The sequence below is a fragment of the Pteropus vampyrus genome, unplaced genomic scaffold, assembly GCF_000151845.1.
Source record: "Pteropus vampyrus isolate Shadow unplaced genomic scaffold, Pvam_2.0 Scaffold26, whole genome shotgun sequence".
In the NCBI taxonomy this organism is placed as follows: domain Eukaryota; kingdom Metazoa; phylum Chordata; class Mammalia; order Chiroptera; family Pteropodidae; genus Pteropus; species Pteropus vampyrus.
Genome location: NW_011888807.1, coordinates 4123401 through 4139028, shown reverse-complemented (window position 1 = coordinate 4139028; position 15628 = coordinate 4123401). Strand labels below are relative to the sequence as shown.

At 31.1% G+C, this 15628-nt stretch overlaps 1 protein-coding gene across 2 annotated transcripts in view; it reads left to right on the top strand.

The window, feature by feature from the left end:
* The window catches only part of EPHA3 (EPH receptor A3), a 338669-nt gene that overhangs the window by 13835 nt on the left and 309206 nt on the right, over window positions 1-15628 (top strand). For both annotated transcript variants that reach the window (XM_011356405.1, XM_011356406.1), the window contains exon 2: window positions 5091-5155. In XM_011356405.1, the coding sequence (XP_011354707.1) occupies window positions 5091-5155 (65 nt within the window). The remainder of the gene's footprint in view (window positions 1-5090; window positions 5156-15628) is intronic.

Here is a 15628-nt window from a genome sequence, read left to right as displayed (position 1 = left end):
TAGTCTGGAACCAAACATGCAATATCTTTGAGGTGTGCCTGCTATTGGTTTCGTTTATAGTCTAAAAGCGTTTTTTATAATATTTAGACTATGAAATACAATACTAATCAGGCTTATTGCAGAATATGTTAATTATATTTAGGTAGAAATATATACAAACAGGAAGCCCACAGGAGCAATTAAAACTAAGAATATGTAATCACAGTAGATGGAAGTTATGTTGAACTGCATAAATACACTAATAAAACTTTGACTTGTCTAAATTTCTCCTCACTGGCTTACTACAGTAAAAATGAAAAGCCGAGCTTTGGTGTACTCCTGTCAGAAAATACATCTCGATTTATTGATTCCTTGCTATGGTTGCCCAAGGTACTACACTGAGAATTATAATACTGAGAACAAAATTAATTACTTCCTATATCATTTTCTTCTATTCGTGACATTGTGTTATAAGTATAACCTAGAAGCAGATTAAAGGACCCTTCTGCTTTTTGTAACCTAGAGCAAAGCTACTCTTTTTATCATAACAGAAAGTGATAAAAATGATAAAGTAGTATATAAGAAATGTGGCTGGGACAATTATAGTGATTGTGTGAACAGAAAAGGAAATGTCATTATTCTTTAGTAAAATCAAGATGTAATCAAAGTATGAGTTTGTTTTCTGTTGTAATGGTTTTATAGTTTAGCAATTGGCTTTCAGGCACCTTATGACAAGGTTTTATAAGAAAACATGCCTTTTATTGAAAGAGTCAGAAATTCTTCAGCCATTAAACCCTACTGTTCACTTTGAAATGATTATTTGATAATTTTTTATAACTCAGTGTTTTCATAAAATACCACACCAACAAAGCATATTGATGCGTTATTAGAGAATTGTAAAAACCTTCCGCTTCAGTAAGAAATTATGGCACTTTTAAGTTATTTTAGTACTGTTTGCAGATTTACGACATTAAAGTAATCTGTAAAATGTTTAACTCTCAGTCTTTCTGAGTGGACAAATAGTCACTATAAATCAAAATTTTAAAATACCCTTGAAAAAAATCTAGATGTGTTAATGATTCTCTAAGACTAAAAACTTTAGAAATGTATAAAGCTTTTACTCTGTCCTCAATACTAGTAACATTTCTTTTAGACAATTATTTTAATAACTGTCTTTTAAAAATATTATTACATTTTTATTAGTAAGAAGAGAAGATAGTGTATGTTCTTGGTACAGATGATCTTCATGACATTGTCACTGCAAATAAATGGAGTGGACATGTGATTATATGTCTCTATTATGATGGAGGACAGGAAAGGAAGAGAAACAAGACTCCTAAGCATCTTAAATCCACAATCCAGCCAAGTAGGAAGAGTGACAGTAAAGATCAATGGCAGCAAGTTTTCCTTTTTTCTAGAAGTACTTACAAACCAGTTTGAGCCAATTTATTCTGTCCTTTGTTCTTATTCTTTCATTCCATTCTATAACTTCTAATTCCCATCAGACACCACATTAACTTTTGTCCAGCAAATCTCATGTTATGCCTACCTGAAAGCCAACTCAAGGAGTCTGAATGAAGATGTCCTTGTTATTTTCATGAATTCTTTCACTTATTCATTTATCTTTTATAGTTAAAAGCAATAAGACTAGACAAAGTAAAGTGTATAAAAGAAACCCAGAACCATATCCATACAGACTAAGTACAGTGATTTCTTATAACAATTTTGCCAAAAAGCACCTATTTACATCTCGATTTAGTCAAAACATTTAAAAATGTATCCAGCTTAAATCACCTTAAGAAGTCAATGTATGCCACATAGCTCTTTGACCAGAACATAATCTGAAATCAATGAAATAATATGGTTCCTGTTATAAACCAAAAATGTTTGGAAATCACAAGATTAGAATATGAAATCTTATAAGGGACAATTTATATATTTGGCAAATGACTTGGCATGAGGCAATCATTAAGGATTTAAGCCATCCATACATGCCCAACTGCCCTTAAGAATAATTTCTTAACTTTTTTTGTTAAAATTCGTAATTATAAACTCAAAATTTTCAGCAATTGAAATAAATCTTCCATATTGCAAATCATCCTTAAAATTTAGACTATAATATAATATTTGTGCATAACGATTCTATTTGCCTTGGCATTTGATTTGAATAGTAACACCACATGAAAGTTTATGATGAGGTCTACATAATTTTTTTAGGAAAGGAAACCATTAGTAACCAAATCTTGCCTATTATCAGTGTGGGGATTAATATGTTGCATTGAAATGTTAGATTTAGTCAGTATATCCAGAGAAATCACTCACAATAGGCTGACCTTCAAATTCTATTAATTTTCTCTTCTTATCTCAATTGCTACACTCATATTCCTACACAACTGAACACAGGAGAGTAGAGATTTTTAACCTTGAAAATTCCAGGTTAGCAATTATCCACTTGAAAGTAACTAGAATTTTAGATTGTCTTGTTCTTATTTGGCTAAACAAAAAGCACCTTATAAACTCAAAATAAGTGCTTTTAAAAAAGTATTTTGAAGTCAATATTTTTCTCTATTAGGTCACATATAAGTTGCTGATTATAAATACAATTCAGAAGCCAAAATGGAACTGCAGTTAATGAATTAATGTTACGAGAACACTGAGTCTGTGTAGTATGTTATAAATTTGGTAGCTTTTAATCCATCTGTATTATTTGGTCATCACAGCAACATTGTGAGACAACCAGGGCAGATATAATTATGTTTAATATACAGAAAATCAGAATCATGAGTGATGCTGCTGATTGTGTTTTCTTCATTCATGCAAAATGGAGTGCACTAAAAATTCAATTTCTGAGTAAGTGCAATATATTTAATTAATCTATTATACTTATTTTAATTGACAGTGTGATTTAGTTCTTTTTGGTTTAGGTAATCTCCTTTGAGTAGAAACCAAATGCTGATGTGAATAGTCCAGTCTCTTTTTTCTCATTATTATCAGGGGAAATGTAAGGGTACTTAGTTCTTTAGTTAACACCCTACATCCCAATGAATAATTTCCTAAATGGAGACAATATTCAAATCTTCTTTACTTCAAAAACTTTTTCCTCTGGTACTAATATTGAAATTAAATCAGAAATTCATCTTATATGACACATAGTCATCATTAAGTATATATTCAATTATTACATATAAAAATTACATTGAACTATTTAAAACCCTAAAGACATTGGAAAAATGATCTAATGATTTATGAATATGGGCACTATAAATTCTACTATCCAAATTCTATGTAAAACTCAGAAATCCACTGATGCCTAGGATAGAACCAACAACTGAACTAGGTATGTCTTTATCAAAATAAATGTTAACATACTTTAAAAGTGAGGGTGTATTCTCATATTTTCAAAAATTTTCTAACATTGATTAATCTGAAATATGGGTAACATGGATTAATTGGTAGAAGTTTCTTAAAAATCATTTTTGAGAGATAACTTTAAAATAATTGAGCATACTATTAATTTTCAAACTGATATCCTGGAAAATAATTCCATTATGGAAATTGCACTGTGTAATCAATCCATGTAGCAACTATCTTATTCTCTTATCTAAATATAATTACTTATTGTTAGGATTAATTTATTGTGACAAAAAAATATTTAATCATTAAGGAATTCCAGTATAATAGGTTAAGTTTATGGTTTTCTTTCACTAGCAATACTTAAAGAATTTAACTTGGAGTATTTTTTCTCTTAACTTAATGATCAGGAGACTTTCTTATACTTAACCTAGTATATTTATTATCTAATCAGCTAACAAATACCTTCCTTTAAAAAGCAGTGTTTGAAATTTTAAAATTCTAATATCTAATATATTATTGCTTTACCTTAACATTTTATAAGGTTAATGTTTTCTTTGTAAGAAACTAATTGGGATGATTAAAGAAAAGATGGTGATTTTCATGCATCAGGACATACATTTTTCACAATAAATGGACATGTAGTGTATGCATGTTTTAACATTACATTTTAATTTGTGAATATACGGAACCCTGGAGAATGACTCTCTCTTATTGTAGTTATTGATTCATCTGCTCTGGTTCATGTTAATAACACATTTGTATTTTATGAAAACTTCTTCCACATCTTGCATCAGTCAATCATGGGATTGTTTTCAAATTTAGAAGGATGTGGTAAAACCATAAGTTCCATTATTTAATACATCAGCAATCAAAGTGAGCCCTTTGTTATTAATTAGGCCTGAAGTATCCTTTTATATATTCATTTCTAATCTATTACAAATTAATGTTCTCTGTGTTGAAAATAAAATATTTATCTTTCTCTTTTAATAATATATTCAGAATGCAATCACCTTCATGTTATATTTTATTTTTCATCAGACATCAGAGTTTTTAATAAGTAACAAAGTTCTTAGTAAAAATTTTAAAGCCTTTGAGTAACAATATCTTCTTTAAATAAGTAGAGCTTGATACAGGCAATATCATAAAACACATTTTTGCTTTGGTTTCTCCTCATATTATTAGCTAAGCATTTTGTTTGTTACACATAAGTAGACAATTTGTAAAGTATTAAAAAATACACATTACAGAATATGTCTGGGATTGGCCAGGGACAATATCAAGCTGCCATATCAAATGTGCACAAACAGAAATGTTGATTCTTTGTGGAAGCATATTTCAGAAATTAATTTATAATGAAGTCATGTCTATTTATCAAATTTAATGGTCATTGCAGTTATATTTATTCAATGTAAAATAGGGAACATTAATTTTATTATTATTTCTCCTTTAAACTTGTAATTATTCTGTAAAAAAAATATTATCGATGAGTTGAATATTAACCTATCTCTGTAAACAATCATAAATAGTTACAAAGCCACAGAAACATTCCACCTCTTACTTTTCCCTATGGTTGCTTTCCTTTTGTAATTCTCTTCTTATATTCACCTCACTCATCTAACAAAAATGAAAAGTCATGCGTTTTGAATATTTTGGTGTTATTATATTACCACCACCAACAGACAACATTAAGTTGAAAGAGGAAAATAAAAAGAATCCATTCCTCTTAACTATGTTTGTGTATTTGTGTTTTCTTTTAGTCAATCTGCTGGATTCAAAAACAATTCAAGGGGAGCTGGGCTGGATCTCTTACCCATCACATGGGGTGAGTTCAGTAAACTATTAAAAGAGAGCATAATTCTCTGTCCATTAACTCTCTCAGAGAGCAGAAGGAAATAGTGGTATGTTCTCTAAAGTGAACTCCTGTACGTCTGGTGACATGTTTATAAGTATATTTAATACACAAACTAATACAGTCTAATATTTGTGTCCAATGGAACTACTGAGAATTTTGAAGTTTTTTTTTTCTTCTGAACTTATCAATTGCTTGATTGGACTAATTAAACAGTTTAATTATTTCTAGCATCATGCACACAATCTAAGTGTGACTAACATTTTTTGTAATGTGATCAGAATAAATGAATGGAAAACACATTCTAAGTTTTAAGTAATGTAAAAGTTTATATTTGAAAATGGTAGCTTCCAGAGTTGTAGCCTTAAAATAAATCTTGGTGACAATATGAAGTAATATAGGATATATTTGTCAATAGTATAAACCTGTGTTGCCTTGATTTCTTTTTTTTCAATGTCTGCAACTTGTAGATTAATTTAAAAGGAAATTTATTTAGGAAAAACCTGTATGCCTTAAATTTTAAACTTTTTACATACCTCTGGACTTTACCAAGCCAGACAGATTATACGGTATATGACATTTTAGTGACCTGAATGTTGATGATGAGCCTTTTGTGTAAGAAAATTTTCCCTTTGGTTTTTCAAAGAAAAAAAGTGTTCATATATTTGGAAAATTCCTGTTCCTAAAAAATTGTGCAATACATTTCTAAACCTATCTTTTTAGTTTCTAAGTATAGCCTGTAGAAAATGCAATGTGTTGCTATGAAATATTTGGGACAGGAAGAAATTTATGTATTCCTTTTCCTTCTACACTGGTCCTCTTTTCAAAGGGATTATAATTACTCCCTCTTAGTATCAGTGTTCAGTCTTTAGACTTTTTTTGCCTAAACATACTAATTTTTATGGTACTATTGACTTCTTCACCAACGGATGTTTTACATCAAGGATACTTCATCTATCTGTCATCTTTGTATCTGCTTCTCTTCCTGGTACACCTTGACATTGACACAATGCCAAACACTATCACATAATCAGGACATGGTTAGTTGTTTCAGAAGGGAAAGAATGAAGTAAGCCAGGATTTGGTTTTCCCATAGGTGTAAAAGGATTCAAATGATTAGGATAAAAGCACATCCTGGGTAGTCGTAAAAAGCGAATCAAAATTCAGAATGAGCTGGAAAACTCATTTAAAACTAATCATCCAAAAGTCAAATCTAACTTTAATTTTAATTTTAGAAATTTAAAATTTTCATTATTCCATTAGATATATACCATAGAAACCTGCTCCTTAAGAGTATACGAAAAGCAAAACACAGGACATTTTACTAATAAATATTTATATGTGTATTTTTACTGTTTTTTTCTTTTTCAATTTCAGTTGACATACAATATTATATTAGTTACAAGTGTATAACATAGTGATTAGACATTTATATAACTTACGAAGTATCCATCTGACACCTTACATAGTTATTACAATATTATCGACTATAGTTCTTATGCTATAGTTTAAATCCCCATGACAATTTTGTGACTAACAATTTGGAAGGGATTATTTCTTAATCCCTTCCCCTTTTGCATCCAGCCCTTCAAATCCCCCAATCTGGCAGCCATCAAAATGTTTTCTGTATTTATGAGTTTGTTTTTGTTTTATTTGCTCTTTTATTTTGTTCTTTAGATTCCACATATAAGTGAAATCATATGGCATTTGTCTTTTTCAGTCTGACTTACTCCACTCAGCACAATATCCTCTAGGTCCATCTATGATGTTGCAGATGGCAAGATTTAATCCTTTTTTTATTTTTTTATTGCTAAGTAATATTCCATCATATATATGTACCACTTCCTCTTTATCCATTTATCCATTGATGGATACCCAAGTTGCCAACATATCTTAGCTGTTATAGATAATGCTGTAATAAACATATGAATGCACAGATACCTTCAAAATAGTTTTGAGTTTCTTTGGAGAAATACCCAGAAGTGAGATTACTGGGTCCTTCTTTTTCTTTTGTTATAGCCTTTGTTTTAAAGTCTATTTTGTTTTAAAGTCTATGTTGGGTGGTGATGGGTCTCAGAGAATCACCAGGGCAGAATGACCAATGTTAGCCAGGTTGATGGAGACTCAGATATGGCGGCCACCTACGTCTACACTTTGGGTCAGGGGAGGGCTCAACAAAGAAACAATGGCTTCTGCTAGCACTTCTCTCTAGGAGAAAGCTGCCTCTCCAGTCCTCATCCTAAAGCCAGACAATTCAGTTCCTCCTCGTATGTCCCTGGAGCTTTTTAAGTTGCTGCCCCAGCATTGGAGTTCAAAATGAGTGAGTCCGTCAGTGAGTAAGTTTGTTCATGGACCCTTTAAGAGAAAAGCCTGGGACTCTAGTAGCCCTTTGTCTCTCTCAGTCACAATCTCAGCTGGTTTCCACAACAGAAGTTATGAGGACTTCTCTTCCTGGTACTGGTGCCCTGGGTTGAGGAGACCTGTGCAGGGCTTGGACCCTTCATTCCTCCAGGGAATATCCACAGCCAAGATATCCCTCCTGATTTTTCATTGCCACATGCCAGTGTGGGACGAGCTCTTTTGACATCTCCACTTCTCCAGCCAGTCTTCATGTGGCTTCTTCTGCATGTCCTTAGTTGTAAGACTTCTGTTCAGCTAGACTTCAGGTGATTCTCAATGATAATTGTTCTACAGTTTAGTTGTGATTTCAATATGGTAATGAGAGGAGCTAAGTACAGTGTTACCTACTCTGCCATCTTAACCAGAAATCTTATGTGTGTAATTTTTAAAGCAATAAGAAATTAGCTTTTATATCGAAGCTATAGCCTACCTGGTTTTTCTAAGGATGGTATAAAGCAAAACATATTTCTATATTTTGATAGTTTGGGAAAATTTATTCATTTTACTTTGTTATCCTCATAGAATTTGAGATGAAACAAAGTTGGCACTTCTTACAGAGATATGTTGGGGGAGGGGCTGTTCTAGAACCCTGTCACACAAAGTGTGGTACATGTGCCAACTAGCAATATCAACACCTGGGGGATTCTTAGAAATGCAGACTCTCAGATCTCACTCCAGGCTTTCTGAGGGGGCACCCTAATGTGGTCCCAAGATGATTCCTAAGCACACTAAATGTAAGAAACACTTCTCAAAATAATGTACCTCTTGGCTTTTTCCATTTCCCATCCAATCTCCTATTCCTTTTTTGCTTAGGAATCTCATGGTTTTCTCAGTGAGCAGTTTTTAGTTTCTCTTTTAGCTTACTGTTGCCTCAGAGAACAGATCTCAGGATCTTGAATCTCCTCCTCATTGCCTTCCTGGCTGATCTTCTAGCAGCTGTGTCTTTCCTCTTTCTGGTGCAATAAAAACTCTACAACAACTGGCCAAACTTTCCAAGTTTATCATTAAAACTTGCAGAGAGAAAAACAAAACTCTCCCCAACAGGTTATGATATTTATAATACCTCAACACACCAAAGCTAAAAAAAGGAGATAAAGAAAATTAAATATGTGAATTACCGTCCTGTGCTGATGTGTAGTGTATTTTTCTTTTAAACTTTTCTTTATATTATGTTAGCCACAGTGTCCATGAGGAAATAAGTAGTGCTAATTTAGAAAATGTTAGGTTTATTTAATTTTTTCATTTTGAGAAACTAATGACATTCTTGAGTGAAGGTACTGTGTAGCTAATTTAGGTTTGGATTTATCATGCTTGCTCATACAACTGTTTGTGCTTTTAAATTCAGTTAATTATTTTAATGCCTAATTGTTGCCATTTTCATTATGACAAGGATAAATGATTTTTGTGATATCATTGCTGCAAGCTTTTCCATAAAAAATGTCATTTAATAGAAACAACTTTGAACTTGTTATTATTTTTAACCCTAATAAATAGCAGTGAATCTGTTTTTAGAGTAATAAGATATGAATGCAAAGTCTAGGAAAAAAATTATAATAACAATGTCACATCATATTGAATCTGAAAATCTACTCTTCTTTCTCCTGTCATCTTGTAACGGAAAGTTTGTATCCTTTTACCAATCCCTCCCTATTTCCTCCCACCCAACCCCCCAAGCCCTTAGCACTCACTTTTCTACTCTCTGTTTCTATGAATTTGACTTCTCTTTAGATTTCACATATAAGTGAGATCATACAGTATTTATCTTTGTCTGGCTTATTTCATTTAGCATAATATCCTCAAAGGTCATCCATGCTGTTGCAAATGGCAAGGAAAACCTGTTCTTTTGATTTAGGGCAATGGTTCTCAATGTGATGAGGGGGTAAAGAAAAAAATGATTTTGATTTTGCTCCATGGGGAGATTTGACAGTGTCTATAGCTATGGTTGGTTGTCACAAATGGGAGGCGGGGCACTACTGGCATCTAATGGGGAAGGCCACTAAACATTTTAGAATAAACAGAGCAGTCTCCCACAACAAAGAATGATCTGGTTTGAAATGACAGTACTCAGGTTGAGGAACTCTAACCTGGGGGATGAATAATGATGCTCCATTAGAAGCTGTAGGCACTGAGAGACTGCCCGCAACTTCTTTAAGTTCCAACATTTCTCCCATCAGAAGCTGTAAATTCCAAATATTTTAAATATAAATTTTAAAAAATAGGCAAATTATGAATTCCAAATTTGAAATAAATCTTTCATGGAATGATCATATCACCTATGGTATATAAAATTAATATATTTGGGGGAAATGGCCAAGAGTGGTTCATTCCTTCATTTTCTATTTTTGTTATCTTTTTCTCTCAGAGATATATTAATACATAACATCTTACAATTAACCTATGAAATTTGCGGCGGGGGGGAGGAGTATTTCTATCTCCTCTTTTAAGTGATGCTTCAAAATTTAGAAAGAACTTGGTAGAAAAGTGGGGTACTATACTGTTAGGCCTGGAACAAATTTTCAAATAAGAATCTGGGAGAAAATGTAATGAAACTTTGGTTTTCTCTAAATGAAGATTATGAAAATAATAATCAAATTTATAAACTGAAATTATCAAGGGTCATGAACAGCAATTCATTTTTCAGTGATAGAGTTTTATTTGACACGAATATTTTCTGCCACTAAGTTTGTTCATTTTAGTAAAGCAGAAAGAGTAATTACTTTCTCTGGCCCTATATACTATGAATTATAATATTTGAATTATATTAAGAAATTTTAGCAAATAATTCAATAATTTATTCTTTGATTTAAAGTTCACATAGAAAAGTCCTTATATATTGTTAGATTACAACCTAGAAAAATATTTTGTTTACATATGACTAGGTATATAAATATATTGATTGATTGATTGATCGACAATGTCAATCTACCAAATAAACTTTTTTAGTCTAGGTGTCAGTGCGATGGAGGGACTAGAGAGAGGTACTACAGCTACATAGTTTTACATTAAGATAGCATTGTATGGTGATTAAGCAGAACAATGGAATCATGAGCCTTTTTTACTCAGTTAAAGAAGCTGTAATGAGAGGAGAATGAGAAGTTTTGGGGAACGTACAAAAAGTACAGTCTGAAATGATTTTTTCACGTATGTTTGTAGATGTTAAAAAAGAGCCTCAAAATTAGCAATTGTGGAATTATTTTTTCTACCTTCCTTCTTTTTTATATCTTATAGAAATTTTTTCCTCTAAATGTTTTCTTAGATATTTTTTGGTGCTTTAGAGACAAGATACTGAAATAAAAAACACTTTTTTGGCAAATAGAGGCCTTTTTGGTTACCCATCCAATATCTGTTTCCTGGTTTTTTTCTTCGGAATGATACACCGATAACGTTTTCATCTTCTCATATGTTCATCCTCTCGTGTGTTCACCTTCTCATATTTTCCCACCACTCTGTGAATGTCCATTCATCTGAGAGCTAATTATGATAAATACAGCCATTTTTCCAGAGATTGGTTTAGAGAAAAGTAAAGTCAATGAGACTGGAGCTGAATTCCAGCGACTTCTGGGAAAGGTTTTCTCCTGATAGAAAGAGATGAGGAGAGGCTGAGTATCTCGTGCCTCTGGGCTTGCCCTGTGCAATCTCAGTATCTAGAGCAGCTACACTATCCTCATGACCAGAAAAGTGGAGTCCAGTGAGCATTAGAGAAGTCAGCCTGGAACTCTGACATTTTGGAACCACTGAGATATGTGAAAGAATACATTTCCCTTATTTAAGCCACTTTTCTTAGTATCTCTCATACTTGCAAATTAAAGGCATCCTGATAGAATACAATGTTTTTTCTCCTGGTCAAATGTCTTAATTTCTAAATGGAGGCTATGGCAATGCATAATTGTATTCTAGAAAGTTATTTGTATTTGCCCAGGTTACCTTTTTTTTTGTATGTTAGCACAAATGATGTCAAATATGTGAAATAGAATAAGCACTTCATTTAGAATCAGGATATCTTCATTTGAATTCTGGATCTACCATTTATTGCTTTCTGATCTGGTCTAGGGCAATTAATAATCTTCATTAACATTTATCCTCACTTTTAAAAAAATGAATAACAATTCTGGTTTCACAGCACTTTAGAGTAAACGAGATTTGAGCAAATGAGATGTTTCTTTACATTTGTCTATGAATATATATGTACAGTATGTATAGTTGATAATGCATATCAAGGAGCTATACAAATATTATTTCTTATTCTTAGGTAAGTTTTGAGAGTTTCCGATTCTAATCCAAAATGTTTTGCAAAATTCATTGATACATATTCTTAAATCTTAGTCTACATTTGACGTCTTGGATTTGGATTTAGGAGAAGGAAAATTGGTAATATTCCCTCAAGTGCCCGCAAACACCTCTTCTCAGTTAAAAGCCCAAACATTTCTTTTGACATCACATGATTGTTATTCCATTGAATCTGTGCATTTTGTTTGATTATGCTCTTGAACTACATTTTGAATTGAAAGTCAAAATACAGTACTTGGGTAGTTAATTTATTTATTTAGAAATTTTAAATAATGAGAATTTCCTCAAAATATTAATATTTGTCCTCCAGTGAGATATTACTCTTTTATATGCACCTTCCTGCCACCTCCCAGACTAGCAATAATGCCTGTTAAATTCATTTACCTTGTTCTTTGTTGTACCTCCCTAGCTTGTAATTATATGTTAATACAATTATTTCACTGGTATTTATTTTAACCAGGAAACTGAAAGTTCTTTGAGGTCAATTATCCTTTCATGAACTTTCCCCTTTTATTCTCCTCATTTTGAGCTCCTTGATTAGTTGTACATAAATTACAATTAGCAGGATAAATTAATAATAAAAGCTTTCCAAAACAAGGAAGGATAACTAAGCTAACACTGATTTTGTATTTGCTGAGAAAAATTTGATCATTTTCAGTTTGTTATTTTAAATGGTGTCTGTTAATGATTCTACTCTCTTTGTAATAGCATAAAGTTAAGTGAATTTATAATATATATATGTATTATATGTGTATATTATATATGCATATGCACATATATTATATATAATATGTGGATATATATCTATGGCTATATTAAATATAATATGTTATTTTTTGTACTAGAAGAGCTATTTAGTTAAATATATTTAGAAAATGCTTCCTATGAATTGGAAGTTAACTGAAAAGAATACTAACTAGAGAAGCTCTGTATAGAAAATTGTATTGATTGTTGTCTAAGGGTAAAAAGAAAGAATTTTCCAAATGAATTCCATGTAACTAAAAATAGAAATGTTTAGAATTGAATGAATCAAAGAGATTAATGGAAATAATAAAAACATTCTCTAAAACAAGTCATTGCTTTTTTATTTTTTGGTATAGTGTAATTTACCTTCAGATTGGAATTGTTGCTATTTGTGAAGTCTAGATTCTAAAAGTCTTATCTACTGGATTTCTAGCTTTCACTTTGTGAATGGTGTCTGAAATGCAAGAATATTTTGACAACTGGGTGTCAACAGTAACCACCTGGGATTCCTCTTTTATGAATTGCCGTCCAAATTCTGCTTCATATGCTGAATAGTCAATCCAGGAAAATCAAATTTTTGACACATGTGAGATATGATTCTTGGTCATTTGAAATTTTTCTGCCTAGAATGAACAATGCTATATATTTTAAATATGTCACTTTCACCTGTTGCTCTGACCTTTCAGGGAAGAATGTCTGATCAAATTAGAAAAACATGGCTAAGTTTTAGTTTTTTTATAACCCTTTCTTGAAACAAAATGTGCTGTAAAAGAAAAAGATATGTGAGTGAGTAGTAGAAATAAGCAAAAATAGAATTTATTCTCACAACATTTAATTTATAAAAATCAAAATGTTATCTTTTATTTGTCTTAACACAATCTTTTATCAGTTCTTTAAAACAAATAGAAACCATTTTTCATATCAACTTTGTGTGTTTTTGTGTGAATCCTGCACTCTGCATCTAAACAGTATTTATTTATGTTTTAGAGGTTAGACTAGAATTTTTTAAATATGACATGTATTGTACTTTGCTTCTCTTACTTTGATGTACAGGTTTGTTAGATTTAAATCAGAGGAGATTTGAAATGTATTTAGATGAGTTTTATTTAGTTTGGCTTTATTTATAAATTTATTTGTGCTATATAACCATCACTTAACATGTAGTAACTATAAAGTTAAATAAAAAATGAAGACATATTTAAATAATTCATTTATATTTTGAATGTTTAAATAGTTCATAAATTTACTATGATCATTTACTATTTGTTTTTTAAAGTAACTATAAAAAAATTTAAATCAAAGACAAAATTGTGCTTCTAGTTGTTTCTTGTATTGATAGAATTTCTTTAAAAAATAATAACTTTTAATACCAAACTTTGTTATTTTATGCAACTTCAAATGAGAGTACTTTCTGTTCAAGAAGGGATAGTTATTAAAATAAAAGCGACCAAAAATATAGATATAAAACTTTAAAAAAAGCTCTCATACTCAATTCATTTTATATTAAATTTTTTGAAACCTGTGCAAAATAGTATATACGAGACTGAATATCAGTTTCCACATTACTAAGAAATGTCCAGTTCCTTTAATATTTTAGAGAGCATGCTTAACATAAACACTATGTTTTCAAGCTTCCACGTTCTCAACTGAATATAAGATAAAAATACATCATATGTACTCCAGTGGAAAGGAGTTTAAATTCTGCTATTTCATTAAGTGCAATTTTGATGAGAATTTATAAAAATAATAATTTGCCCCAAAGATTTGTTCATTTGTTTTTTTTCTTTTTAAAAAAAAAATCATAAATTAATGGTTTTGACCTTTAGGCTTATTATTCTCTGGTGGTTAATTTCTTTTGAAAATAATAATAATAAAAAAAGATTAAAATTTGCCTGTAAAAAATATTGTGTGAAATACTTTTTGAATAATTCCCATGTCCCAAATGATAGCCAATGGACCCAAAAACATTTAAATGTTATAGTATTTACAATAAAAGCTACATGAAATATTTCTTTAACCATAATAGCTCATTGTTTAAGCATTTTTCTTTTTCTGCTAATGATGCTCACTTTATTCAGGAAGTATTATATAAATAAAAACTTTATCAATATAGTATCTGAGGTCTTGGGAGTTGCTAAAATCATTTATATCCTTTCCATGAGACATAAGAAAGAAAACATTAAAGGGGCCAGTATACTTGATTTTTTGAGTAGTCTAAGTTTATAAGTTAATTTTACTCATTCTGATTACTTTTTAATTTGTAAACAGTAGTTGTTAAAAACGCAAAATCCTGAGTTTCCAACTAAGACATACCACATTAGAGATACTGGAGTGGGGACCAGAAACCTGCTTTTTCACAGACCCTCCATGTGATTCTTATGCTGCTCGAGTTTGAGAATCACTGTGCTAGAAAATCATTATTTACTGTAATGTGGTAGACATTACTTACAAAGATATTTAGCTGCTGCTTGATACAGTATGGTGGTTCATGCCAACTTGCTAATTAATATAACACAGGGCATGATTCATGATTAATATAGCTCTGGATATTTTAAAATTTAGGATATTACAATAAAAACAAAGCAAGATAAATCAGGTATTTTACCAAAAACTCGTGGTATCTATTCTTAGCGGTTTGTAACCAGAATTTACTTTAGAATTCTCACATGTATCTCATGTAATCTTGGAGTTGGTTTTGAACTGCATGTGGTATCTTCAGTATTTGTAAATTTATGCACCTGCTATCTATTGCTGATAATAAAAAGAAAATGACATTAAAACAAAAAGACTATAAAAACCATGAATTAAGTGATGATAGGGAAAAAGAATTAAGGAAATCGAAAGTTCTTCATCAAGGTGTTACCAGAATATAAGGTTGTCTGGGAAATGACTATGAAATGTTCCTAGAAAGTTACATGGATCACCTCATGATAAATTTTGTTTGCCTCACTAAAGATATTGGACATCATTCAAAGATAATATTTTAACTAGGTGATTATAAAGAATGTTGAGTTA